The sequence below is a fragment of the Notamacropus eugenii genome, chromosome 2 (assembly GCF_028372415.1).
Source record: "Notamacropus eugenii isolate mMacEug1 chromosome 2, mMacEug1.pri_v2, whole genome shotgun sequence".
NCBI classification, from domain to species: domain Eukaryota; kingdom Metazoa; phylum Chordata; class Mammalia; order Diprotodontia; family Macropodidae; genus Notamacropus; species Notamacropus eugenii.
Window position 1 is genome coordinate 383,005,638 of NC_092873.1, and position 27,396 is coordinate 383,033,033.

The window sequence follows — 27,396 nt, forward strand, 5'->3', positions numbered from 1 at the left end:
GGAGGTTGAATCTCACAAATGTGCTATGTGGAGAATCCCAGTTAACTCCCAGGTAAGACAGGGGCCATTGTGTAAATACCTGGCATGAAACCCTTTATATAGAGCTGGAATTCAAGTGAGAGACAGACTGGATGAATACATCTTTGAGTCATCTGTGTGAAGATTATGTTTGAACCTATAAACTACTGGGGGGATAATAATAATAATAAGCATTTATAAAGCTTTAAGCATATGTCATTATATTTGAATCTCTCAGCAATTCTTTAAAAGTAGATGCCCTTATGATCCCCATCTTACAGATGAGGAGGCTGAGACCAGGAGAATGTAAATGACTTACACAGGGTCACACTGCTAGAAAGTAGCTGAACTCAAATTAAACTTTTCCACTGTGCCTCTTAGCTACATGTAAAATGAAAGAGGATAGCAGAATGGACTAGAAAGCAAAATCCAATAATATGTTTTTTACAAGAAAGCATCTGAAGCAAGGCTCAGACTCATGTCCTCTGATTCTAAATCTTTCACTATATCCATTACATCTTGTGGCTGCCTAGACAGGGAGATTCACCAGAGCAGAGGGCACTTTGCTTTGGAGTGGGTAAGATTTCAAAAATTGGGGTATGGGAGCAAGGTTCAGACAGTGGTAGGAGAAAAGACTTGGCAGTAGAAAGTGCAGAATACACACTCTCATACACACATATGTATATGTATGTATATATATATGCATATATGTATGTGTATGTATATATTTATAGCTATATATCTATGTATCTATTTCTTTATCTGTCCTCTATCTATGGAACAGTGAGTAATTTAATTTGACTGGATCTATGTGAGAGGCACTAGTATGAAATCTAGCTGATGAGAAATGGGGCTGAATTTCAGATACCAAAGTTTGAATTGCTTGGTCAGCAATTGGGTGACCTCCACACCCCGCAAAAGAATCTGGGTAGAGGAATGATACAAGTAAAGTTTCAGTTCACTTTTCTCCATCATCTAAAGTTTGCGAACTTTTCTCCTGGCAGAACAAAGGAAGGAAATCAGCTTTTGTTTGTTTTATGGCTGAGGAACTGAAGCTTGGAGGGGTAAACAAGACTTGCCTATGACCACAAAACCAACAGGTACCTGAAGCAGGATTTGAACTCAGGTCCACTGACTCCTAGTTTTACTGTAGTGCCTCTCTTAGGGAATAAGAACAGTAAGACTGGTGATAATGCCAAGAAGAGGAAAGGAGTTGGAGGCAGTAAGACCTTGAATGTTGCCTACAGTGGAGGAAGGTAGTAATGAGGCCCTAAGGGTGGTGGCATGGACAAGATGATGTCTCCTCTACTTTCTCCAGTTCCCCTCCCCCTGCAAAGTCTCAAGAGTAGGGCCAAGATTAGAGGACAGTCAAAGCAGAGAGGGGTGGATATATGCAGACTATAGGAAAGGGACCTGGGTTTGGAGTCAGAACACGTGGGTTCAGATTCTGGTTCACCAACTCTGTAAGTTTATCCAACTTATTTACTTTCTCTGAGACTCTATTTCCCCACCCATAAACCATCAATTGTGTGGTCACAGATTTAGATTTGGAAGGTACCATATAGACACCACAATAAGCGAAGCACTGCATAACCTGTTCAATAAATGCAGGGTTTCCTCATCTATGAGATGGCGATAGCAATAGCATCTACCTCACAGGGTTGTTGCGAAGACCAACTGAAATTGTGTATGTAAGGAGAGGCAGCTGATGGTACAATGAATAGAATGTAGGCCCTGGAGTGAGAACCTGAGTTAACAAATACAGCCTCAGAAACTTTTTTTATCGGTGTGACCCTGAGCAAGTCATTTAACTACATTTTGTATCTGTTTCTCCAACTGTAAAAGCAGAAATAATAATAGTATCTGCCTCATTTAATAAAGGGCCTGGCATATAATAGGTACTTAATAAATTCTTATTTATTTATAAATTTATTTATATAAATTCTTAATAAATTCTTATTCCTTTCCTCTATATAAAGACCTTTTGTGGTGATTTCATTGTGATAAGGAACTCCTGATGAGGAAATTCCCTCTGCCAACAGATAAAGTCCTATGGAGTTGGCAGGACCACTGAGAAATTAAGTGGCTTGCCCATGGTGTCAGTCAGAGGTAGGATTTGAAGTTAGGATTTTCTGTTTCCAAAGTCCACTTTTTTAATGTAGTATGCCATGCAAATAATTTTTTAAAGTCTAAATAGGGCTTACCATTTGAGCACTTGGTTTTCCTAGTTTAATTTTTCTCTGAAGATTTTGAGAAAGGAGTAAGGAAGATGTGAGGAACAGGAAACTAATTTAAGTAGAGGTAAATACAGAAAAGGAAAATGGGCAAAGAAGGTGTGAGGAAAACCTCCCTGCAAGGAACCAGACTTGTTCTGACTTCTCACCTCTTTCCATATTCAACATATGTTAAATGTTTAACATGTATGTTAGCTCAAATACTGAGTCTCTACCCCTGCTCCTTATTTATTTATCCTTTTCCCTTACACAGCTCCCTAGATTGTCATAACAATCGGAGGACCAAAGGCTATTTCTTTTGTCCGGAGACACAAGCTTAGAGACAGGCACAAACTATATATACTTTACAATACATTTATTTTGGCAGGGGTGTGATGGAGCCAGCTCAAACTTCTCACAAGAGAGATTATTAAATTTTTAGTGTGAGTATTTATGTCTCAGAAATGGATAAACATTACAAATCAGGGCTTCATCAATTATGTTGTTTATAGTTTGGACTTAAAAAACTGATAGAGAAAGTTAAACTTAAATTGTGTCCTGGATGTGTTTTTCTTTTCCTCTCTTTTCTTTTTTTTTGAGAGCCAGTTGTTAAACGTTTCTTTACCAGCCCAATGCTGCACTGAGACCTGAATGTCCTCATTCAAGGAAACACAGAGACACACCCTAATGCTGACCTTCTGTGCTTGAGCCCCAACTCCATCATGTTCTTCTTTTAGGTCCAGTTTCAGGCACATAGTAGGATTCTGTTGGATCACTAACAGAACTTGGGTCACCACACATACCCTACAACAAGGACAGTAGACAAAATTACAACTATCAGTCTAGTAGCTTTCCCTGTGGACCTCCTTGATGTTTATCTTTGGATAGCTTTGGAGAATCTGTCTATTTGTTCACCTGTTTTCATTTTACCTCTCCCAGTAACATTCATGAGGTGAGAGACCATGGGAAATTGGAGTGGAGCCCATGTAGAGAAATTCATCCTAGTGGGCTTCCCTACTTCACAGCCTCTCCAGCTCTTTCTGTTCGTCCTCTTTCTGACCTTCTACCTGATGACTGTACTGGAGAATGCTCTTATTGTATCCACTATATGGCTTACTCCTGCCCTCCACCGCCCTATGTATTTTTTCCTGGGCCACTTGTCCTTCTTGGAGATGTGGTACATCAATGTTACTGTCCCTCGGCTATTGGGAGGCTTTCTTACCCAGGATCTTTGGATCTCCTTTGTGGGCTGCATGACCCAACTCTACTTCTTCATTGCGTTGGCCTGCACTGAATGTGTCCTCTTAGCTGTCATGGCTTATGATCGGTACCTGGCCATCTGTGAACCCCTACGCTACCCCAGCCTCATGACTTCAACTCTAGCTACCCGCCTTGCCATAGCTTCCTGGGGTAGTGGCTTCTTTAGCTCCATGATGAAGCTCTTGTTCATTGCTCGGTTATCCTATTGTGGGTCCAACGTCATCAACCACTTCTTTTGTGATATCTCTCCTCTCCTCAACCTCACCTGCACAAAAAGGGAACTGGCTGAGGTGGTGGATTTCCTCCTGGCCTTGGTAATGATCTTACTCCCTCTGCTGGCAGTGGCCTCCTCCTATGTCGCCATCATTGTGACCATCCTGAGGATCCCCACTGCCCAGGGAAGGAAGAAGGCCTTCTCAACCTGTGCCTCACACTTAGCCGTGGTTGTTATCTTCTACTCCTCCACCCTCTTCACATATGCTCGACCTCGAGCTATGTATTCCTTTAACTACAATAAAGTTATATCTGTATTATATACTGTTATTGTGCCTCTCCTCAACCCTGCCATCTACTGCCTGAGGAACAAGGAAATAAAGGATGCCCTGAAGAAGACGGTGTTGGGATGGTGTCTTCACCTTGGAAATTTCCAAGATTGAAAGTAAACAGTAGAGAGCCAAAAAATGAATTAAGTGGGTGAAGCTCCCCAAAGCAGGCAGAGAGAATTCCCATTGTTAGGTGGTGTTCTCAGGGGTTTGAACAATTACTATTTCTTCTGTCCTGAAAAAGTGTAAAACCAGGTTATACTTCGGATCCCTGCATGCATTCTTTTAGATCTATACCCCCCCCAACCAAGTAAGCTCTACTTCTCCACTGTAAGTGAAGGAAAAGGAAAGAATGGGAAATGCCACATCAGGGATGTATGTATGGTAAGGTAGGGAATGCCTCTACTACTTGCTGAAAGAGGTGACAGACAAAGGGTGACAGTCCCAATCCCATCCTTAGTGTCCTGGAATGCTGAAAAACCTTTTAGGGGAGGATGCCTCATCTTTCTAAACCTATTTACCTTCAGTTCCATTCTCTTTGCATCAGGAAGAGTTAAGCCACATGTCTTTCAGAGGCAAGAGATGGGGAAAAAGTTAATTTCTGGGTTGGTATGACAGCGTCAGTTTCATATTCTTATGTTATATCTGCATTTCTAGTGCTGACATGAGTAAATCTATAATTTGCTGATAAATCTTTTCTACTTTACTCTAACCATCCCCAATTCTTTGAACAGATCCACAACTCACACAGTCTCAAGACTCACTTTTCTCTGGGTGACTCCAGCTTCTCCATGATCTACCTCAATCTGTATGCTTGTGAAAGAACATTGAATTCCAGACATGGTCTGGTCAGGATGGAGTTTATAGAAAATATCACTACTTCCCTATTCCTGGGACACCTCAGGATTGAGATCACCCTTTCTGAATGTTGACACTGCAAATGTGGAGAACCAAGTTTAAAGTTAAAAGAGCAGGACCATCTTAAAGTATCCAAATTTCGTAATTACCCACTCTGATTTTTAATAAACACCTCCCAACTAGCCAGGACCTGCCAAAAGGTCATGCCAGTTAGCTGTCTCTTAATGCTTTACCAAGGTGGAAACTTTGGTGTAAGGATATAAAAAAATCTATTGAGAAATCAACTGGACAGTAAGACAATCAATGCAACAGAAGTATACCATATCAAATAGAATTATCTTTGGCCTGGGAAGAATAAAATGTTAAAAGGTGGGTAATGTAAATTGGAGATAAGAAAAGGTAGAAAAAGGGCACATAACTGCTCCAAATGAGCTCAAGTTGCCAGTCTCAAACAATATTCTAGGTTTTGACAAATCCATTTCCTGTAGCCACTTCTGAGTCACAGGTAGAGGATAGAGAGGAGCACTTTTCCTCAAGAGAGATCAGGGACCCTCAGAAGCAGTATCACTTTGGATCTCAAGGAAGCAGGGGCTTTAAAGAGCAGTGTCACTTGGGACCCTAAGGATCAGTATGAATTGTAATCACAAGAGATCAGGGACCTTTCCTGGGTAAGGACCAGAGCACAAACCACAAGAGAAGTGACCACAACTCTCCCTAGATCATACCACCTTGGAAGCACTAAAAACTTTTAACTCTACAGAGATAGCTGTGAAAACAGTAGTGCAAAAAAGGCTGAAGCTTGAAACAACTTGGGACAGGCAGGGGTAGCAATTATGATCTCAGACAAAGCAAAAACAAAAATAAACTTAATTAAAAGACATTATCAGGGAAGCTACATTGTGCTGAAAGGTACAACAGACAATGAAGTAATATCAATATTACTATATATGGACTGAATGGCATAGCATCCAAATTCTTAAAGAAAATTTAAATGAATTACAGTAGTAGAGAGTAAAACTAGTAGAGGGATTCAGCTTTCCATTCTCAGAGCTAGATAAATAAAAAAAATAAGAAAAGAGTTCAGGAAATAGAGTCTTACAAAAGTTAAATATGTTAGATCTCTTGGGAAAAGTGAACGGCAATAGAAAGGAGTATACCTTTTGTCAGCTGTATATGGCACTTCACAAAAATTGATCATATAGTAAGACATAAAAACCTCAAAAGCAAGTATATAAAAAGCAGAAATATTGAATGTACACTTTTCAGACCATAATACAATAAAAATTACATTCAGTGAAGGACCTTGGAAACATAGATTAAAAATTAATTGGAAACTAAATAGCATAATTTTAACGAATGAGTGGGTCAAAAAAAATCATAGAAGCAATCAATAATTTCACTGAGAAAGACTATAATGAAACAACATTCCGAAATTTATGGAATGCAGTCAATTATTAGGAGTTATTTTACTGAATTATATGCCAGTAAAACTGACCCAACAATTTGAAAAGACAACCAATATCACGTGTGTGTGAAGCCATGCAAAACATGTTTCCATGTTACAAAAGAAAACACACATGTAGACACAATAATATAAGTGAGAAAAGTATACTTCAATTTGCACTATGTTCAACAACATTTTTCATCGTGGGTCCTTTGTACTTGATCTGAATCATTGTCTTGATCAGAATAGCTAAATCTTTCAGAGTTGATCATCATTACTTCAGTGGTATTTCTATGAACAATATTTTCTGGTTATGTTCACTTTTCAGCAATTCATATAAGACTTTCAAGGTTTTTCTGAAATCACTGTACTTGTCATTTCTTACAGAACAATAATATTCCATCACAACTGTACAGCAAAAGTTGTTCAATTTCCAATACTTCCCACTATACAAAGAGCAGCAAAATTATTTCTGTACATACAGGTCCTTTTCCCTTTTCTTGGATCTCTTTGGAAAATAGGCTTTGTGGTAGTATTGATGGATCAAAGGGTATGCACATTTCAATAACCCTTTGGATGTACTTCTAAATTTGTTTCCAAAATGATTGGACCCCAGTTCACAGTTCTATCCACAATGTATATGTCCCTATTTTTCCATATCTCTTCCAAAATTTATCATTTTCCTTTTCTGTCACATTAGCCAATTTGATAGGTGTAAAGTGATACCTCAGAGATGTTTTAATTTGCTTTTCTCAATAGTGATTTAGAAATTTTTAAATGTAACTATTGATAGTTTTGATTTTGTAATCTAAAATTGACTATTCATATCCTTCCACCATTTATTAATTGTAAATCATTCTTAGTTTTATAAATTTGGCTCAGTTCTCTATATATTTGAGAAAAGAGGTCTTTATCAGAGAAACTTGCTCCATTTTCCCCCATTTTCTTTCTAATTTTGGCTGCATTACTTTTGTTTGTGCAAAACCTTTATAATTTTATGTAATCAAAATTATTCATTTTGGTTGCCATGATCCTATTTCCTTTTTTCCCCTTTATTCATAGATCTGACAGATTTCTGCTTTCCTGTCTTCCCAGAAATTTTTGTCAAATGTTGAGTTCTTGCCCCTCAAACTTGGATGTTTGGTTTATCAAACATTAGATTACTATGCTTATTTACTACTGTGTACTGTGTACCTAATCTATTTCACTTATTCACTACTGTATTTCTTAGCCTGTTTCAGATTATTTTGATGGTTAGTGCTTTGTAATAGAGTTTGAAATCTGGTACTTCTAGGCCATAATCCTTTACATTTTTTTTCATTGATGGAATATTCTTTTTTTTCTATTTGCACTTTATTTTTAAAAATTTATTTATATATTTTTAGTTTTCAACATTCATTTCCACAAAATTTTGAGTTCCAAATTTTCTCACCATCTCTTCCCTTCCCCCCACCCCAAGACATCGTGCATTCTAATTGCACCTTCCACCAATCTGCCCTCTTTTCTATCACACCCCTCCCTTCCCTTATCTCTATCTTCTCTCTTTTCTTGTAGGGCAAGATAGATTTATATACCCCATTACCTATATTTCTTACTTCCCAGTTATATGCAATAATAATTCTCAACATTCATTTCTAATACTTTGAATTCCAATTTCTCCCCCTTCTTCCCTCCCCACCCATCCCCACTGAGAAGGCAAGCAATTCATTATAGGCTATATATGTAGTTATGCAAAAGACTTCCATTATGGTCATGTTGTGTAAGACTAACTATATTTCCCTCCATCCTATCCTGCCCCCCATTTATTCTATTCTCTCTGTGCACCTTGTCCCTCCCCTTAAATGTTTACTTCTAATTATTCCCTCCTCCCATTTGCCCTCTCTTCTATCCTTCCCCCACCTTACTTATCCCCTTCTCCCCTATTTTCCTATAGTGTAAGATATATTTTCATAGCAAATTGAGTGTGCATGTTATTTCCTCCTTAAGCTGTTGGGACTGGAAGCTCAATTCCGTGTGGACAGTCTCGGGCAGGTAAAAGTGGGACTTCTAAATCTTAGAGTCTTACGAGGCCCTCCATGAACAGCGGGGGTTCGAGAAGGTCAGACCGAGCTAGCTCGGCTAGCTCGGGTATTTCCGCCTCTCCCCCGGAGATACCTGATGGGTGGAGTCTCCCTGCCCTCGAGGTCGTCCCGGATTGGAGCACACCTAGTTACCTAACAGCACGGTATTGAGATGCAAACTGTGTGGCTGAAGATTAAGTAGGATTGAGGAAGCCTAAAAGCTCTCTTAGCACGTGTGGAGCCAAAGAGAAAAGTAGGGCTCCGTTTCTTTTCTTTCCTCTCTCCCCTCCCCCTCTCTCCCCGCTTGTACTTCTACTTCCAATCCCTTAAGCTTAGCCTCCTTAGGAAATCTCCCCCTCTTCATCCTAAGAAAGAAGACCCCCTGCACTTGTAACCGAAACCCTGTAATAAGCTCAACCCCTGTTTGACTCTGGAACGTCCTTTCTCTCATACGTGCATCCGGCGTGGCCAGCCGAAGACCTCGGGAGGTGAGGTAAGGAAGACTCGGGTAGCCCAATACAGGCCTCTAGGCTTGGCATTAAGCCAAATGTGATGAGAATAAGTTTCACTTTTTCCCTCTCACCTCTCCCCTTTCCCTCTTTCTTGCCTCTTTTATGAGAGATAATTTGCTCCATTTTATTTCTCCCTTTCTCCTCCCAATATATTCCTCTCAGCCCTTAATTTTATTTTTGTAGATATCATCCCTTCCTATTCAACTCATCCTGTGCCCTCTGTCTATATGTATATTATCCCTCTAACTACCCAAATACCGAGAAAAATCTCGAGTTACTAATATTATCTTTCCATATAGAAATGTAAACAGTTCAACTTTAGTAAGTCCCTTATGATTTCTCTTTCCTGTTTACCTTTTCACACTTCTCTTGATTCTTATGTTTGAAAGTCAAATTTTCTATTTAGCTCTGGTCTTTTCATCAAAAATGCTTGAAAGTCCTTTATTTCATTGAACGATCATTTCCTCCCCTGAAGTACTATAATCAGTTTTGCTAGGTAGGTGATTCTTGGTTTTAATCATAGTTTCGTTGACTTCTGGAATATCATATTCCAAGCCTTTGATCCCTTAACGTAGAAACTGCTAGATCTTAGGTTATCCTGATTGTATTTCCACAATACTCAAATTGTTTCTTTCTGGCAGCTTGCAATATTTTCTCCTTGACCTGGGAACTCTGGAATTTGGTTATACTATTCCTAGTAATTTTTCTCTTTGGATCTCTTTCAAGAGGTGATCAATGGATTCTTTCAATGTTCATTTTACTGTCTGTTTCTAGAATATCAGAGTAATTTTACTTGATAATTTCTTCAAAGGTCATTACTAGGCTCTATTTTTGATCATAGCTTTCAAGTAGTACCATAATCTTTTAATTTTCTCTCCTGGATCTATTTTCCAGGTCAGTTGTTTTTCAAATGAGACATTTCACATTGTTTGATATTTTTACATTCCTTTGGTTTTGTTTTATAATTTCTTGATTTTTCAAAAAGTCATAAGCTTCCATCTGCTCCATTATAGTCTTTAAGGAGTTATTTTCTTCAGAGACCTTTTGGACCACTATCTGGTCAATTCTTCTTTTTAGGACATTCTTCTCCTCATTGACTTTTTGGATCTCTTTTGTCATTTAGGTCAGTCTATTTTTTAAAGTGTTATTTTCTTCAGCATTTTTTTTGTCTCCTTCAGCAAGCAGTTGACTCGTTTTTTGTGATTTTCTTGCATTATTCTCACTTGTCTTCCTAATTTTTTCTCTACTTCCCTTACTTGATTTTCAAAATTTTTTTTGAGTTCTTCCATGTCCTGAGATCAATTCATATTTTTCTTGGAGGAGCTTTGACTTTGTTGTTTTCTGTTTGTATGTTTTGAACTTCCCTGTCACCAAAGTAAGATTCTATAATCTGGTTCTTTTTCTGATTTTTTCTCATTTCCCCAGTCATTTACTTGACTTTTGAGGTCTTTGTCAAGGTAGTTCTCTGCTTCCAGTGGGGGTGGGTGTTGTATTGTCAGCTGTTTGATACCCTCACAATCTGTGAGCCTAGAACTCCAGAAACAGTGACTGTTGCTGCCCCTGCTGATGCTGTGGTGCCACAGGTTTCTCCCCCATTTTGCACTTCTGCCACCTTGGGGCTACATCTCACACAGATCCCACAGGATTTTTTCCACTGACCTTTCAATTTGTTTTCAGAGTTTTGGGGTAGTGAAGTCTGGAAACTACCACAGGTTTGAGAGATTCAGTTCCCCCAAGGCCTGCTCAGGTCCCCTCTGTGCTGGTGTGACCCACACTGGATTGCGCTCTGCTCCCAGTGTGGTGTGGTAAACACTTCCTGGTAACCTTTCAGGCTGTCTTCCACTGGAGATTTGCTTCACTCCATAATTCTGTGTATTCTGCAGCTCCAGAATTTGTTTAGAATCATTTTTTTTTTTTACAGGCATTTGGCTGGGCTTGGGGTGAGTGCTCTAGAAATTCCGTGCTGTTACTCCACCATTTTGGCTTTGCACCATACCCCCCCCTTTCCCGCCTGCACCATGCCTCCCCAGTAGAATTTAAGAAAAGTTAGATATGATAGACCTTTTGGAGAAAATTGAATGGGGAGAGAAAGAAATATACTTTTTCTCAGCAGGACATGGTACCTACACAAAATTGACCATGTATTAGGGCATAAAAACCTCACAATCAAATGCAGAAAGACAGAAAAAAAATACATACTTTTCAGATCCTAATGCAATAAAAATTACATGTAATGAAGAGCCATAGAAAGATATATTAAAAATAATTTAAATTGGAAACTAAATAATATAATCCCAAAGAACAAGGGGGTCAAACAAATCATAGAAACAATCAAGACTCCCATCAAAGAGAATAAAAATGAGACAACACATCAAAAATTATAGGAAGCAGTCAAAGCAGTACTTAGGGGAAATTTTGTAAATATTTTCATAAATGAAGTAGAGAAGAAGAGATCAATGAATTAGGCATAAGCTAACAAAAGATCAAATTAGAAATCCCCTATTAAATACCAAATTAGAAATTCTGAAAATTGGAGAGGTTAATAAAATCAAAAGTAAGAAAACTATTCAACTAATAAATAAAAATATTAATTGGTTTTATGAAAAAATCAATGAAATAGATAAACCTATGATTAATTTGATTTTAAAAAAGAGGAAAACCAAATTAACAGTATCAGAAATAAAAAGGGTAAATTTACCACTAAGGAAGAAGAAATTAAAGCAATAGGAGATATTTTTTTCCTTATCGTATGTCAATAAATTTGACAAATTGAGTAAAATGGATGAATATTTACAAAAATGTAAATTGTCCAGATTACCAGAAGAGGAAATAAAATTTTTAAATAACTTCATTTTAGAAAAAGAAACTGAATAAACCATCCTTGAATTCCCTAAGAAAAAATCTCCAGGGCCAGATGGGCTTATGCGTGAATTCCACAAAACACTTAAAGAACAATTAATTCCAATGGTATGAAAACTATTTTGAAAAATAGGCAAAGAAGGAGTTCTACCAAATTGTTTTTAAGACTCAAATATAGTGCCAATACTCAAACCAGGAATAACCAAAATACAGAAAGAAAATTACAGACCAATTTCTCTAATAAATATTGATGCAAAATATTTTAAATAAATATTAGCAAAATGGTTACAGCAATTTATCACCAGGATAATGCACTGTGACCAGGTGAGATTTATACCAGGAATGTAGGGCTAGTTCAATGTTAGGAAAATTATTAGAGTAATTGACCATATCAATAACAAAACTAATAGAAATCATATTATTATCTCAATAGCTGCAGAAAAAGCTTTTAACAAAACATAGCACCTATTCTTCTTAAAAACACTACAGAGTATAGAAATAAGTGGAGTTTTCCTTAGAATGATAAGTAACATCTGTCTAAAGCCATCAGCAAGCATTATATGTAATGGGGATAAGGCAGAAGCTTTCCCTACAAGATCAGGGGTGAAATGAGGATCTCTCTAATCATCACTATTATTAAATACTGTACTAGAAATGTTAGCCTTAACAATATGAGAAGAAAAAGAATTTGAATGAATTAGACTAGGCAATGGGAAACAAAACTATCACTGTTTGCAGATGATATGATGGTATACTTAGAGAATACTAGAAAATCAACTAAAAAAACTACATGAAATAAGTAACAACTTCAGTAAAGTTGCAGGATATAAAATAAATCCACTTAAGTCATCAGCATTTTTATATATTACCAACAAAGCTCAGCAAGAAGAGACAGAAAGAGAAATTCCATTTAAAACAATTGTAGGCAGTGTAAAATATTGAGGAGTCTACTTGCCAAGACAAACCCAGAAATTATATGAATATAATTACAAAACACTTTTCACACAAATAAAGCCACATCTAAACAATTGCAAAAATATTGGTTGCTCATGTGTAGGCTGAACTAATATAAGAAAAATGACAATTCTACTCAAATTAATTTACTTATTCAATGCAATGCCAATCAAACTACTAAAAATTATTTTATAGAATTAGAAAAAATAATAAAATTTACCTGGAAGAATGAAAAGTTAGGAATATTAAAGGACTTAATGAAAAAAATACAAAGGAAAGTGGTCTAGCAATACCAGATCTAAAACTATATTATAAAGCAGCAATCATCAAAATAACCTGGTATTGGCTAAGAAATAGAGTGGTGGATCAATGAAATAAATCAGATACACAAGATACAGTAATAAATGATTACAGTAATATACTGTTTGATTAACCCAAAGATTTCAGCTTTTGCAATAAAAATTTACTATTTGATAAAAAGTGTGCTGGGAAACTATAAAATAGCATGGCAGTAACTAGACATAGACCAACATCTCATGCTGTATATCAAGATAAGTTCAAAATGGGTTCATAATTTAGACATAAAAGGTGATAATATAAGTGAATTAGTCGAGTAAGAAATAGCTTACCTGGCAGATCTATAGAGAATGGAAGAGTATATGACCAAACAATCAATGGGGAACATTATGAAACCCAAAAGTGATAGTTTTTATTACATTAAATTAAAAAGGTTTTGCATAAAGAAAATTAATGTAACCTAGATTAGAATAAAAGTTGAAAGCTGCGAAACAATTTTTATGGTCAGTATTTCTGATAAATCCCTCATTTCTCAAATATGTATAGAGAACTGAGTCAGATTTATAAGAATACAAGTCATTCTCTGATTAATAAATGGTCAAAGGATATGAATAAACAATTTTCAGATGAAGAAATCAAAGCTCTCTCTAGTCATATGAAGAAGTGCTCTAAATCACCATTGATTAGAGAAATGCAATTAAAACAACTCTGAGGTGGCTAATATGACAGAAAAAAATGATAAATGTTGGAGAAGATGTGGGGAAATTGGGACACTAATATGTTGTTGGTAGAGTTGTCAACTGATCTAACCATTTTGGAGAGAAATTTGGACCTCTGCCCAAAAAACTATAAAACTGTGCATATTCTTTGACTCAGAAATACCACTATTAGGTCTGTGTCCCAAAGAGATCATAAAAAAGGGAAAGAAACTGCATGTACAAAGATATTTAGAGCTGCCCTTTTCATGGTGGCAAAATACTGAAAACTGAGGGGATATCCATCCATTGGGGAACGGCTGAACAAGTTGTGGTATGTGAATGTAATGGAACACTATTGTACTACAAGAAATGATGAATAGATGGACTTCAGAAAAAAAAAAAACCTGGAAAGACTTATATTAACTGATGCTAAGTGAAGTGAGCAGAACCAGGAGAATAATTGTACACAGCAGCAGCCACAGTGTGAGATGATCAACTATGATCAACTATGGTCTTTTCAGAAAAACAATGATTCATGACAATTCCATAATGGAAAATACCATCCACATCCAGAGAAAGAACTGTGGAGTCTGAATGAAAATTGAAGCATACTATTTTCTTGTTGTTTTTTTGGTGACTTTTTCCTTTAGTTCTGTTCTTTCAGAACATGACTAATGTGTATTCATGAATGGACATGTTTATGATTGGATATGTACAATCTATAACAGGTTGCTTACATTCTTGGGGAAGAGGGATGAAAGGAGTGGGGGGGGGAATTGAAACTCAAAATCTTATAAAAAATGAATGTGGAAAATTACCTGTAATTGGAAAAAAAATGAAAAAAACTATTTGCAAAAAGAAAGAAAACAAGGGAAGAGAGAATTTCCAGGAAGAGATTATGATCAGCAATGTCCAACAAAAGATAAATAAGAACTAAGGAAGGATTAAATTAAGAGATAATTATTGTCCTTGAAGAGACATTTTTGGTAAGTGGTAGTTTCTAAGTTGTTCCACAATAAGTGGGAAGTAAAAAAAGTAGAAATGAGGAAAATAGGCATTTTTTTTTTAAATAGGAAATTGACTATCACATGAAAGAGATATAAGACAATTGCTTGAGAAGACATCACCATATGAAGGCTTTTAATATTTATGGGAGAAACTTGGGAATATTTCATAGACATCATGAAAAAAACAGTACATAAAGAGAGATTTAAAATTAGGGTGATAGAGAGTATGATAGAAAGGGCAAGCTCCCAGAGGAGACAGCTGATGAGATTATGCCAGGCCTAGAGGCCTGTGGGCTACCCGAGTCTTCTTACCTCACCTCCCGAGGTCTTCGGTTGGCCAAACCGGATACTCGTATGAGAGAAAGGACGTTCCAGAGTCGAACAAGGGTTGAGCTTTATTTCAGGGTCTCGGTTACAAGTGCAGGGGATTCTTCCTTAGGAGGGAAAGAGAATCTCCCAAGGAGGCAAAGATCTTACAATAAGAGATTGGAAGTAGAAGTACAAGCGGGGAGAGAGGGGGAGGGGAGAGAAGAGAGAGGAAAAGCGGAGCCTTGTTGTCCTGTCTGCTCCACGCCCCTCCTGCCAAGAGAACTTTCAGGCTTTCCTGATCCTACTTAAACCCTGCAGCAGCATAGTTTGCATCTGAATACCGTGCCTGTTAGGTAGCTATAGTGTGCCCAGATCCGGGACAATCTCGAGGGCGGGGAGATCTCTCTCCCATCACGTTTCTCACGGGAAGAGGCGGAAATACACGAGATAGCTCGGTTCACCTCGATTCCCAGCCGTTTCCTGGGGGGGGCCTCGTGAGAACTCTAAGATTTAGAAGTTCCCACCTTTACCCGCCCGAGACTGTCCACACGGAATTGAGCTTCCAACCCCAACAAGATTAAAGGTCCAAGGAGAGGGATTGTTCTTGGCAAGGAACTCTTCATTCTTAAAGACTAGAGCAAAGAAGGAGGTGATAGAGGAATTGTGTTGAGGGGTTATAAGGTGTAGATCTGGGAAAAGAAAGCTCCTGACAGATGGTCAGGCTAGCTCAGCTCAACTCCTAAGTGCCAAACTAATGGCTTTTATTTTTTAACAATTCACCCAGCCTTCCATGGGGATTTGGTGGCTCATCCTGGTTTCTACTCCCCCTTCTCTTTGCTTTAGGAATAATGTGGTCTTCCCCAATCTCACTGAGTGCACAAATACTAGCGTTTGTGTTTGTGTTTATGTCAAAGGTTCTTCAAGACCTTGCTGGCCCTGCATACACTTCTAAGCCCTTCTCTTGGCTCAGAGGGCTAATTAACTTAACAGGAGAGGCCTGCAGCTAAGGAGGCTGATTACCTCAATCCACACTTGGGCAGAGGCCCTCTGTGGGCCTCCAGTTTCACCAGGCCCTTCAGAATCTGAAGGAAGAAGTATAATGAACACTTTCTTTCGCACTTCTGACCTGTACATTATCATTCATTATTATCTTTGTAGTTATTCATGTTTGTATCTTATTTCCTTCTAAACTGTATTCTTTATGAGGGTAAGGACACTCATATTTTCTAAATTTTGGGTCTCCCCAGATGCAAATCCCAGAGCTCTGCATGTAATATATGCTTCATAAATTTTTGTGACTTGAGTTAAACTGATTAACTATTTACAGGGTTCCTGATTTGGAAATTTTTCACATTTCCACTATATTTCATGCAATGTAGACAGCCTTTTAGCCGGTGCCTCAGACTACATATGCATATGTACTCAGCGTCTGCATACAATAAAACTAACTATGCATGCTTGTAAGGGTATAGGAGCCGGTTTTCCTCCCCTCCAAGCTATCAGGACATGGATAACTTTAACTTTTTTTTCACATTTTATGTTTACTCTCTCTACTTGGACATCCTTGCTATGTATGGAGACCAGCCAGAGAAGCAAAGGATTGTTGGTGGAGGGAGCATTTCTTTCCTTCACCTCCCATCATCTTCAGTCCCTTCCCCATACTTGCATTCATATCCTCGTTTGGAGATCGGTTTGGGCACTTTCAAAGTGACCTAAGCACCTTCTTTGCCCTTGGGTACCACTTAAAGTAGTTCATCCTTAGCCCTGCCTCCATCAAACTCTTATTTCAAGTCTCCCCCAGGACCTTTGATTGGCCAAATCATCTTTGCAGTTATCTCTCCAGGGAGGGCTCCCCTGAGAAGTCAGGGAATTGGTCTTTGGTCTCTCACTAGGAACAAAGGGCAAGGAGGGCATGGAGCACAAAGAGTGTCTGCTCCAGTCTTGACTGTAGCTGAAGAGAGAAAAAGCATCGACAAGTTCAACCCTTTCAGCACAGCTCTGCTTAGTTCAGTCCAACCAAATTCATCACTGTTCAGCCAGGATCAGCAGCCTTCAACTGAGTTTGGAGATTCTGTGGTAATGTCCAATATTCAAGGACTTGTATTCTTTACAGGTTGAAATCTTAGTTGAATTCCAACCTATGAAAGAATGAGGAATAGGGAATTGACTCAACATTTCAATTAATATTTTCAAAACGCATACTTTGTGTGCAAGCATTATGGAGAGACACTTCACTTCCTTCTAGAGCACCAATGAAGCTATCTCTCAATTATCCATAATAATGGTCAGGCTCATAACCTGGATAATCCAAAATTATTTTTATTTAACTTGAGAATATATTTATTTTGTTGTTGCTACTTGCTTGTTTTAGAACACATTTTTGTTCCCTGAGAACATAATGATTAATATTAGGAGGATAGGAATGGAAAGTGGCAAGCTAGAATCTCCAGTACAAAGAAGCATATTTGACCCCCTAAGTGTCCCTGAGACTTGGTGGGAAAATTCCCATTTTTGTAATATCATTCTGAAAAGATTCAAAAGAAATAAAAAATTATTGGAATGGGGAGGAAGATTAGCAATTTATATTATACTATGCTTAGTCACGTGAGGAAAGCAAATAATCAGAAGCAAAAAGCATCAAAAGCATCTAGACTATTATGGGTACTTTATCTGATTTAAGAATAGATTTCAGGGAGTTCAGGAACGTGGATGGGGAAAAATTGCATTTTTATTTTTAGTAGCTTCTAACTGAAATTCAGAATTTTTTTCAATTATTTAAAAACATTATTTTGACAAGGGGTCTTTAGGTTTCACCATACCATAATAAAATAAAATGAAGAACCCCTGATTTAGATGAAGATATAGAGAGGAAGAAGAGATATTATTGTTGAAGCATAGTACAGAGTACATGGGCAGAATGAGGAAAGAGAAAAAAAGAATTTGGGAAACTGGTCATAAGCAAAGGAGACTTAATTTATCCAGGTTTCTAGAGGTGCTCTTGCCTAAGCAGAGCAATTAATTACTGTATAGAAGATAGCCATTTTTAAGTATTTAAAATACTGTCATGAAGAAGAGGGATTACATTTCTTCAGTTTGGATCCTGAGGCAGGAATCAGGAGCTATGGGAGAAAATGTCAAATTAGGAGTGATGTCAGGAAAAATTTTCTGAGAACGGAAGCTATCCAAAAAAGTAAAGGCTGTCTTGGGAGCTAGTGCCTTTGGGATCTTCAAGCAGTGACTGGGAAAATTTATCAGGCATGTTGTAGTTGAGATTCTTTTGGGATTTATGGGTTGGAATAAATAAATCCTAAGGTTCCTTCCAACTCTAAAATTCTGTAATTCTGTGATATAGTGAAATAGGATGCACATCTATCCCATGTGGAAAATGGAGATTTCAACACAATGATAAAAATAAAACTAGAGTTGGACTCTAGCAGAGAGTATCTGGGCATTTACTTGCATGTGTGTATATGTGTGTGCAGGGGGAAGTGAAATTTCTTCATGTAAAGGGAACAACCAAGATCAGAGCCTTGGGAGACGGCCAAGAGACTCCTTCAGCTTTGCTTAGTCTGCTCAGAGGAAACAGATTTGTCCTCCTCAGCCTCTAGAGGAGTCAGAGTTAAGTTTCTTGCCTTTACATGGAGTGGGGAAGCCAGTATATGAAGCATTACAACTTGGGAGGAAGGCTGAAGTGAACAGCAATCCTGTTGTCTTTACAGATAATGATGATAATGATCGTCATAATGAATGGCTAGCCTTTATATAATAGTGATAGTTAACATTTGTATAGCACTTACTACATGCCAGCTTAGACACATCTCCTCCCCAAATGTTCACATGGACTATTTGTATCTGATCTGTGGCAGAGCGTTCTGAGCTCATATTGACCTGATCAGCCACAGCTGGACACACTGTACCATGACTCCAACGTGGTGATGTCATTTTTGTCCTCTTTGAGAACGAAGGACAACGACCAACCAAATACATGTCAGGCATTGTGTGGGACATTTTACAAATATCCCATTTGATTCTCACAGCAACCCTGGAAGTTTGATCTTATTATTGTCCCCATTTTATAGATGATGAACCTGAGGCAGAACTGAGGTGAAATGGCTTGCCCAGACTTACACAGCTAGTAAGTGCCTGAGCCTGAATTTGAATTAAGGTCTCCCTGAGATCCCTCTGCCCCACTGATTTAGACACAGAGAATATTAGAGCTTGAAGAAATCTTAAAGATTGCTGAGTGCTAATCTCATTATTTAGGAAATTGAGAGCCAGAGAGGCAAATTAAATTAACTAAAATTACATAGCTAATTAGTGGCAGAGCTAGAACTTTAAAAGTGTAAGTTTCTGACTCTCAGTGAAGCATCATTTCAATTACCATCATTTTGCCTTAGTGCCTCAGTTTCCCTTTTGCTGGTTACCATCACATGGCTTCCTCTTTTGTGCTCCAGAATTTGAGATAAAGGGAAAACGCTGCTAGAACTGAACTAAAACTCAGGTAAGTTAAGTAATTTATTGAAAGCTACACTGTCATTTGAGGGTGAAGCTGGAATGAAAATTCAATTCTCTTTATTCCAAGTCCTAAGTTTCATGGGATTGTTAGGATCACTAAAAGCAATACAATTGTATCGTAAGTACTTTGCTAGTAAATTGAGGGGTTTGAAGGGTGAAATCTAAGGTCTCTCCACCTGTAAACATCCCTGTTCAATTATTCTGATTCAACAGATTTCTCCTGAGCACTCCAGTACCTCCAGTGAAAGAAATTTTAGAGTGAAGAAGGTATGCATAAGGAAGGGCATGATTACCCTCCACATAGAGTGGTATATAAACAAATCCCACTACCAGCTGGGACTACTTATGGAAAACATTGATCACAAGGGTTCCTGGTGTTTTTAGAGCAAGAGTTCCCCAAATACTCAGAAACAGGAAAACAGACAAGTTTCACAGAATCACAGAGTCTTGGAGTAGAAAGGGACCTCAACTACACTCTACTAAAAGTTCCATACCTGAGTAGAGAATCTCCTTTGCAACATCTCCATTAATCCTCTGCTTGAGAGCCTCTGCTGATGGAGAACTCATTATCTCCTAAAGCAACCAGATCCAATTTTTGGATGTTTTCCTCTGTATTAATCCCTAAAGTTTCCTTATTCCTATTTTTGGCTCCCTCTCCTTCTATCCAAGGCTTTGGAGACATGAGCCAATATTTTTTGTTAAACAACATAGTCTTGTTTCCATCCTCCAACCTCCTTAGTGAGATAGCTGATTGATCCTGAATACTAACTTCATTAGTTTTCATTGTGTCTCAGGTCTCTCACTTTGAGATTTTGAGAATTCTCTTCAGGGGTGGGAAAAAGAAAAAAAAATCCTTAGAGTCGGCTATGGTGGGAATAAGTAGGACTTCCAAGGTCTAAGGCCATAACTTAAACTTCCTCTGTGGGAAAAAAATTCAGGTAGTAGGCTCCTACATGGGCCACCAGCAATGACCTCCTTGTTCTCTGGGACATAGTTCTGCATTTTCAATTCTCATGGCTTTTTAGAAATCTTTTTTCCATCTCTTGTTGACTTTTTATTGCATTTCCCATTGTGACTGTTCCAAAATTTCCCAAATCTGTTCAATTCCATCCTAATCCATCCTCATGACCTCCTATTTATGATCAACTAGGTGGTAGTAGTTCCAGAGCACTGGACTTGTAGTCAGGCAGAGCTGAACATCAGATACTAGCTGTGTGACCCTGGGCAACTCACTTAACCTCTGTGTGCCTCAGCTTTATCTTACAAAATGAAGATAATAAGAGTACCTACTTCTCAGGGTCATTGTGAGGATCAAATGAGATATTTGTAAAGCACTTTACAAACTTTAAAATACTCTATGAATGTTAGTTACTGTCATTTTTTGCTGAATACAAGACCATCCAAAATGAGATCCTGTGCCTTCCTCATCTCTATCATGTAATCTCTATTTTCTTCCTCCTCCTTTCCTCTTGTCTCTTAGGCTATAGTTTTTCTCTTCCTTGCTAAGGCTTATTCTCCCTTTATACCTTCAGTTCCATCCTCACCTACTACCACTAAGGCTTACTCCACAATTATCCCTCTCTCTTTTGTACGTTCAATTCCTCTCTGCAGGTACCTTGTCTTTTGTTTACAGAACACAATTTGGTCCGTCCATCCTAATAATGAAACAAAACAAAATTTCTCCTGGCTACCAGTTATACAATCATCTTGTTTCTCATTCTATCTGTAAATTTCTAGAAAAATGTCTATAATTGCCATCTCCATTTCCTTACCCCCCATTCGCTCCTCAATCTCTAGTATCTATCTCCTGTCCTCAGTCCACTGAAAATGCTCACCCTAATATTTTCAATATCTCTTTATCAAAGACTTGCTCCCCCTTAAAATTTTCTCCACCCTTTAGTTCCATGGCACTATACTCCCTTGGTTCATTTATGCATCTAGAATTTCATGAAAAAATATTGATTAGGTCAATTAGATCCATCAACAAACATTTAAGAAGTACACATGATGTAGAGAGCACTGTGTTAGGTGCTAGGGGGTAAAGAAAGAGAAATCAGATATCTGACCCCAAGGAATTTATGATCTAATGAGAATAAAAGAAATAACAACAATACTTGCCTAGCTCTCTGTCACCTCCTTCTTTCTCTCCTCCGATGATTGTTCTTTCATTGGCACTTCCTAAAGATAGATATTCCATAAAGTTATACGACCAGCTCTCTTCTATTCATTCTCTATGGTTATTCCTTCAATAAGCAAACTAGGTGTATTTTGACTACCTCACTAGCGCTTTGAATTTAAGATGCTTCAAGCTTACATGTTATTTTACCCTTAAATCAACTCTTTTTCTGTATTTTCTTATTTTTTTCCTTAGTTGTTAAGTTGTCTTTTAGTTGCATCTGACTCTGTGTGATCCTATTTGGGGTTTTCTTGGCAAAGATACTGTAGTGGTTAAATGACTTGCCTATGGTCAGACAGTTAGTAAGTATCTTAGGTCAGATATGAATTCAAACGTTCATGACTTCCGAACCAGTCATCTATCTACTGTGCCAGCCACCTAGCTGCCTCTGTTTACTATTGTCCCTTTTAGCTCTAAATTGTTAACTTTAATGAGGGCAGGCAAAAATGATGTCACTAGCAGCAGGAGGGAGAAGCGGGAATGAGTACTCAGAACATGACATGAATTGACCCTACTTTATCCCCGCAGCTAACTATGAATGCCAGGTCCCAAAGGGAGGACAACTGGACAACCACCACCCAATTCATCCTCCTAGGATTCCCCACACAGCCTGCCATCCAGCTACTCCTTTTCTCCCTCTTTCTGCTAGCTTACCTGTTGACCTTGCTGGAGAACTTCATGATCATCCTTGCCATCCGGAGTGATGGGCAACTCCATAAGCCTATGTACTTTTTCTTGAGCCACCTCTCCTTCTTAGAGATGTGGTATGTCACTGTCATCAGTCCCAAGATGCTAGTGGATTTCCTCAGCCATGACAAGAGTATCTCATTTGCAGGCTGCATGACCCAGCTCTACTTTTTTGTCACCTTTGTCTGCACAGAGTACATCCTCCTTGCTGTCATGGCCTTTGACCGGTATGTAGCTATTTGTAACCCACTCCGCTACCCAGCCATTATGAACAACCAGCTCTGCTGTGCCCTTGCTGGGGGCTGCTGGCTCTGTGGCCTGATGACTGCCATGATCAAGATGATTTTCATCGCTAGGCTCCACTACTGTGGCATGCCCCACATCAACCACTACTTCTGTGACATTTCTCCACTTCTCAATGTTTCCTGTGAGGACTCCTCTAAGGCTGAGCTGGTAGACTTCTTCTTGGCTCTGATGGTTATTGCTGTCCCTCTCTGTGTAGTGGTGTTATCTTACGTTGCCATCATCACCACCATCCTAAAGATTCCTTCTGCCCAGGGCCGCTACAAAGCCTTCTCCACCTGTGCCTCTCACCTCACAGTGGTCACTCTCTTCTACTCCACCACTCTCTTCACCTATGCCCGACCCAAACTCATGTATGCTTACAATTCCAACAAGGTGGTGTCTGTCCTCTACACAGTCATCGTTCCCCTCCTCAACCCAGTGATCTATTGCCTAAGGAACAGAGAGGTAAAGATGGCCTTGAAGAAGGCCATTCTTTGCAGAGCTGGGGGGACTGAGGAGGACAGGGCTTTGCATGCTTGATTGCCAGACAGAGTGTTTCTGGATCAGTGACAGAACTGAATCTTTGTATGATAACTACCTGACCCACACACACTTTGATTATTGCCTTTTCCATTTTCCATAAATTTCTAGCTCTTAGTTTCCAGTTCTCAGGAATTGGTGCCCACCATGAAGAACTAGAGAATATGAACATTAGAAGGGATCTCTAAGGATGCCTGCTCCTTCTTTATTCTTGTAGAGAAAATGTAAGATAGTGAAGTTGTGGAATTGAAAGACTGGTGTTTGAAGTCTGACTCTCCTACTACCTTTGAACAAGTCAGTTAATCTTTCTGACTGTGCTTCCTCATCTGTAAAATGGGGTGGGGTGGGATAGGATGATAAAATGTACTATCTACTCACAGAGATATTTTTTTCTGGTTCTATATCAAGTTAATTTCTGTAACTGGAGTTTTTAAAATAATATTTTATTTTTCCCAATTACATGTAAAGGCAATTTTTAATATTCATTTTTAAAAAATGAGTTCCAAATTTTCTCCCTACTTCCTTCATTTCCCTCCTCCCTTAGGTAGCAATAAATTTGAGTCAGGTTATATATGTGTAACCATGTAAAACATATTTTCATATTAGTCATGTTCACAGAGATGTTTGTTAGAATCAAAAGAGAAAATATATGCAAGGTACTTTGTAACTCTGAAATACTATAAAAATGTAAGTTTTTATTATTATTACTATTTATGAGTTCCTAGAAAGTCCAAAGAAATAAGTCTGGATATTTTAATAACCTCCAGCATTGGTATTTATCATTCCCTCCCCTACTTCTTCCATATCTTGCTACATCTCCCCAGAACTTAGTCTCTGTCTGTAGTCACCTTGACATGTTTCAGAAGAAATCCTATGGCCAAAGGTCCAGAAAGACTTGAGGTGTGGGCAATATGATGGTTTCTTTAACTGATCCCTTGGGGATCAAGGCCATTCATCATTAAGCCTGATTGATGGTTTTTCATTGTCAGCATCATGGTCCAGGCTCTCTTAAAGGATGAATGGTTCTTAGTATAATATCATATAGTAGAAATGCATTTGGACTTTAGAGAAAAGAGGTGTGGATTAGGGGAGAGTAGATTCACCAGCCACTTCTAAGAAGAACTAATCTAAAAAAAAAATTCAAATTTTTTTAAAATCACATTTCAACTCTTTGTCTTTCTCTTAAGAGAGACAATGTGCTGTAGTGACAAGATTTAATGTCAGAGAGCCTGATCTTGAATTCTAGCTATACTATATTACTAGATGTGTGATTTTTGGTAAGCCATTTACCCTCTTTCCTTGGACAAACTCCTAAACTTTATGAACCCTAATTTCCTTATCTGCGAAGTTAGGACAAATGCATACTACCTACCTTATAAAGACATTGAGAGGAACAAGTAATCCATCAATTCGTTCTTCTATCAATCAATGAACAAGAATATCTTAATCATCTACTATGTATGGATATCATACATAGCTCCGAGTATAGAAAAACAAAACTGAACTGGTTCCTAACATCAAGTAGCTGACATTCTTCTAGGAGATGCAGCATGGTCACACATGAGTAAATATAGGATCTTTACAAAATAAAGATATAGTGACTTAAATTTTGTGCATTAGTAACCAGGGTAATAAAGAAAGACCTTTGTGAATTGAGCCTTGGGAGCTAGGATTTCCAAGAAGCAGAGGTCCGGAAGGAGAACATTCCGGGTGTAGTGGACAGCCTATATGAAGACATGAAGGTGGAATGTCATATATGGGGAACATCAAACACCCCCATTATATAGAATCTATATATCTAAAGTGCTAGAGAAATATGAGCTCTTTTATGGTTTTGCAAATGACAAGTCAAGAAAGAGCTAAGCTCCTCAACCTATCGTCCTTATATCAATAGATTAAAAGGATCCCCAAATTATAATAAATTAATTAAACAGAGAATGAGGGGAAAAGGACAGCTGAAGACCTTTAAAAGAGAATAATCTATCAGATAAGGGGGAAAAATTGCAAGGAGATAAGTGTATGGTGGGGAAAGGAGACAAAAATAAACAAAAAGGCAACAACAAAAATCTACACTATAAACAAATATTTTGAATTTAAAATCTCAAAGAGAAGTCAAAAGAAAAAAGTATGTGTATGGGTTTTATATATGTATACATATGTGTGCATATTTATGTAAGTGTGTATAGATACATATATACATTTATATGTTATGTGTATGCATACATGCATATGATATATAAATATATATGTGCATATATATATGTATATACACATTACACATATACCTATGTAGATTTTAGGTTTTACTGATAAAAGACTGTAGATAAGCATGACAAAAAAAATATCAAATTTAGCAATTATAACTTTGAATCTTAAGGGACTGAATTAACTTTTTAAAAGTTTTAATGGTAGCAAGTCATGGGACACCATAATTATACACATATACAATATATAAATGCATATAATGTGTATCTATATATATATATGTGCACAGATGTGTATATGCATACATGGATAGATATAAACAATAGACAATTGCATGTGTATGTATCTGTATGTGTATTTGTGTTTGCATATATACATATACAAATATATATTTACATACCCACATAAGCATTATGTAATGTACACACATATAAACTTTAACAATATCCCAAGACCTGAAGGAAGGACCTAGCGAAAGATATATCCAATTGGATGATGAACACGTTAAAAGAAATGAAGGAGAATTTGGTGGTATTGAAGAAAGTTCAAATGTTAGCAAAGCAAAATCTGACATCTGCAAAAAAATCTGGTACCAGTGAAAGTGGAACAATATTAATAAATAACAAGTGTCAACAACAGAGAGATGAAGATAACAAATCCATGAAAATGATTTGAGAAATAAACCGTTAAAGCTCAAGTCAAATGAGCAGAAGTTGTAGGAAATGCAGCAAAATCCCCTACCAGATTGAACTAAGAATAATACACAAAAGTTCTAACTCAGTTTATAAAATGTCAGACAGCAAAGTCATTTTGAATGACAGTAATAACAAATGGACTGAGGGTGCATGTCACCAAATGGATAGACAAATAACATTTATATAATTACTTAAGCTGCCACAACAAAAACTTTTTTTTTTTAAATGGAAGCATGAAAATGAGTAATTCTTTCCTGGTATTACAAATGTTAAACAATAAAAGTGGGACAGTAAATAGGTAAGTAAGAAATCTTAAACATGATACTCCTCTCTAGGTTAGGGAGAAGAGGAAAGAGAGGATAAACATGAAAATATATTTAAACAAAAACTACAGAGTTCATTGAATCCATTCAGAAATTTGGATTAGTGTTGGTGTATGCCCCTTACGAATGTTCTCTATGTTTATTTGTAAGGAAAATGGAGAAGAATAGGAAATCTTAAACAATTTTTTAACTGTATAAGAAATATGGCTAATAAAGAAACTGGCATAGATCTGTGGATATATTTTAGGGTAAGTGTTTGTATGTATTTATAGAAGTTAGAATCAGAAATGTGAAATATGAGAGATCAGCAGAGAGGTTAAGGATGGAAAGCAGACTGGGGAACAATCAACACAGGGATGACCATTTAATCCCTGGAAGCTGGTGAGATCACCAAATGAAATGGTCTACAGGAAGAAGAGTCCCACTGGAGACTTGCTATTAGCAGGAGTATCCTGAATAAAAGTCCAGAAAATGAAACTGAGCACTGGTCAGATAAGAAGAACCATAAGAGAGGAGTGTCACAGAAACCTAGAGAGAAGAGAGTATCCTATAGTAGAACATGGTTACCCATGCCAAAGGCTGCAGAAAGGTCAAAGGGGATAAGGAAGGAGAAAAGGCCATTAGATTTGGCAATGAAAAGATCAGTGGTAACCTTGGAAAAAGTAGTTTGGTTAGAATGATGAGGTACGATTTACAACTCTACAAGATGAAAGAAGGTAACATAGAAGAACTGTGAAGGTAGAAATTATAAGATGAAACAAATTGAATATGTGGTGTGAGTGAGAATGAGAAGTCAAGGACGACACAAGGTTGAAAGCTTGGGTTACTAGGAGGATGGTAGATACGGTTTAAGGAAAAAGATGATGAATTCCTTTTTGACCACATTAAGTTTGAGATTTCTGCAAGATATCCAGTTCCAAATGTCCAATATGTAGTCCT

At 37.7% G+C, this 27,396-nt stretch overlaps 2 protein-coding genes across 2 annotated transcripts; both read left to right on the plus strand.

Moving 5' to 3' along the window:
* The first annotated feature begins 3,193 nt into the window (after nucleotides 1-3,193).
* OR6P1 (olfactory receptor family 6 subfamily P member 1) lies at nucleotides 3,194-4,147 on the plus strand. Its single transcript, XM_072638574.1, has one exon. The coding sequence runs from the start codon at nucleotides 3,194-3,196 to the stop codon at nucleotides 4,145-4,147; it is 954 nt and encodes a 317-aa protein (XP_072494675.1).
* Nucleotides 4,148-18,860: 14,713 nt separating this feature from the next.
* OR6Y1 (olfactory receptor family 6 subfamily Y member 1) lies at nucleotides 18,861-23,234 on the plus strand. Its single transcript, XM_072638156.1, has 2 exons — nucleotides 18,861-18,875; nucleotides 22,284-23,234. The coding sequence occupies exons 1-2, from the start codon at nucleotides 18,861-18,863 to the stop codon at nucleotides 23,232-23,234; spliced, it is 966 nt and encodes a 321-aa protein (XP_072494257.1).
* The last annotated feature ends 4,162 nt before the right edge of the window (nucleotides 23,235-27,396 follow it).

Excerpts from the sequence above, each read along its gene's own strand:
- OR6P1 (XM_072638574.1), top strand. The coding sequence starts at position 3,194 with ATGGGAAATTGGAGTGGAGCCCATGTAGAGAAATTCATCCTAGTGGGC.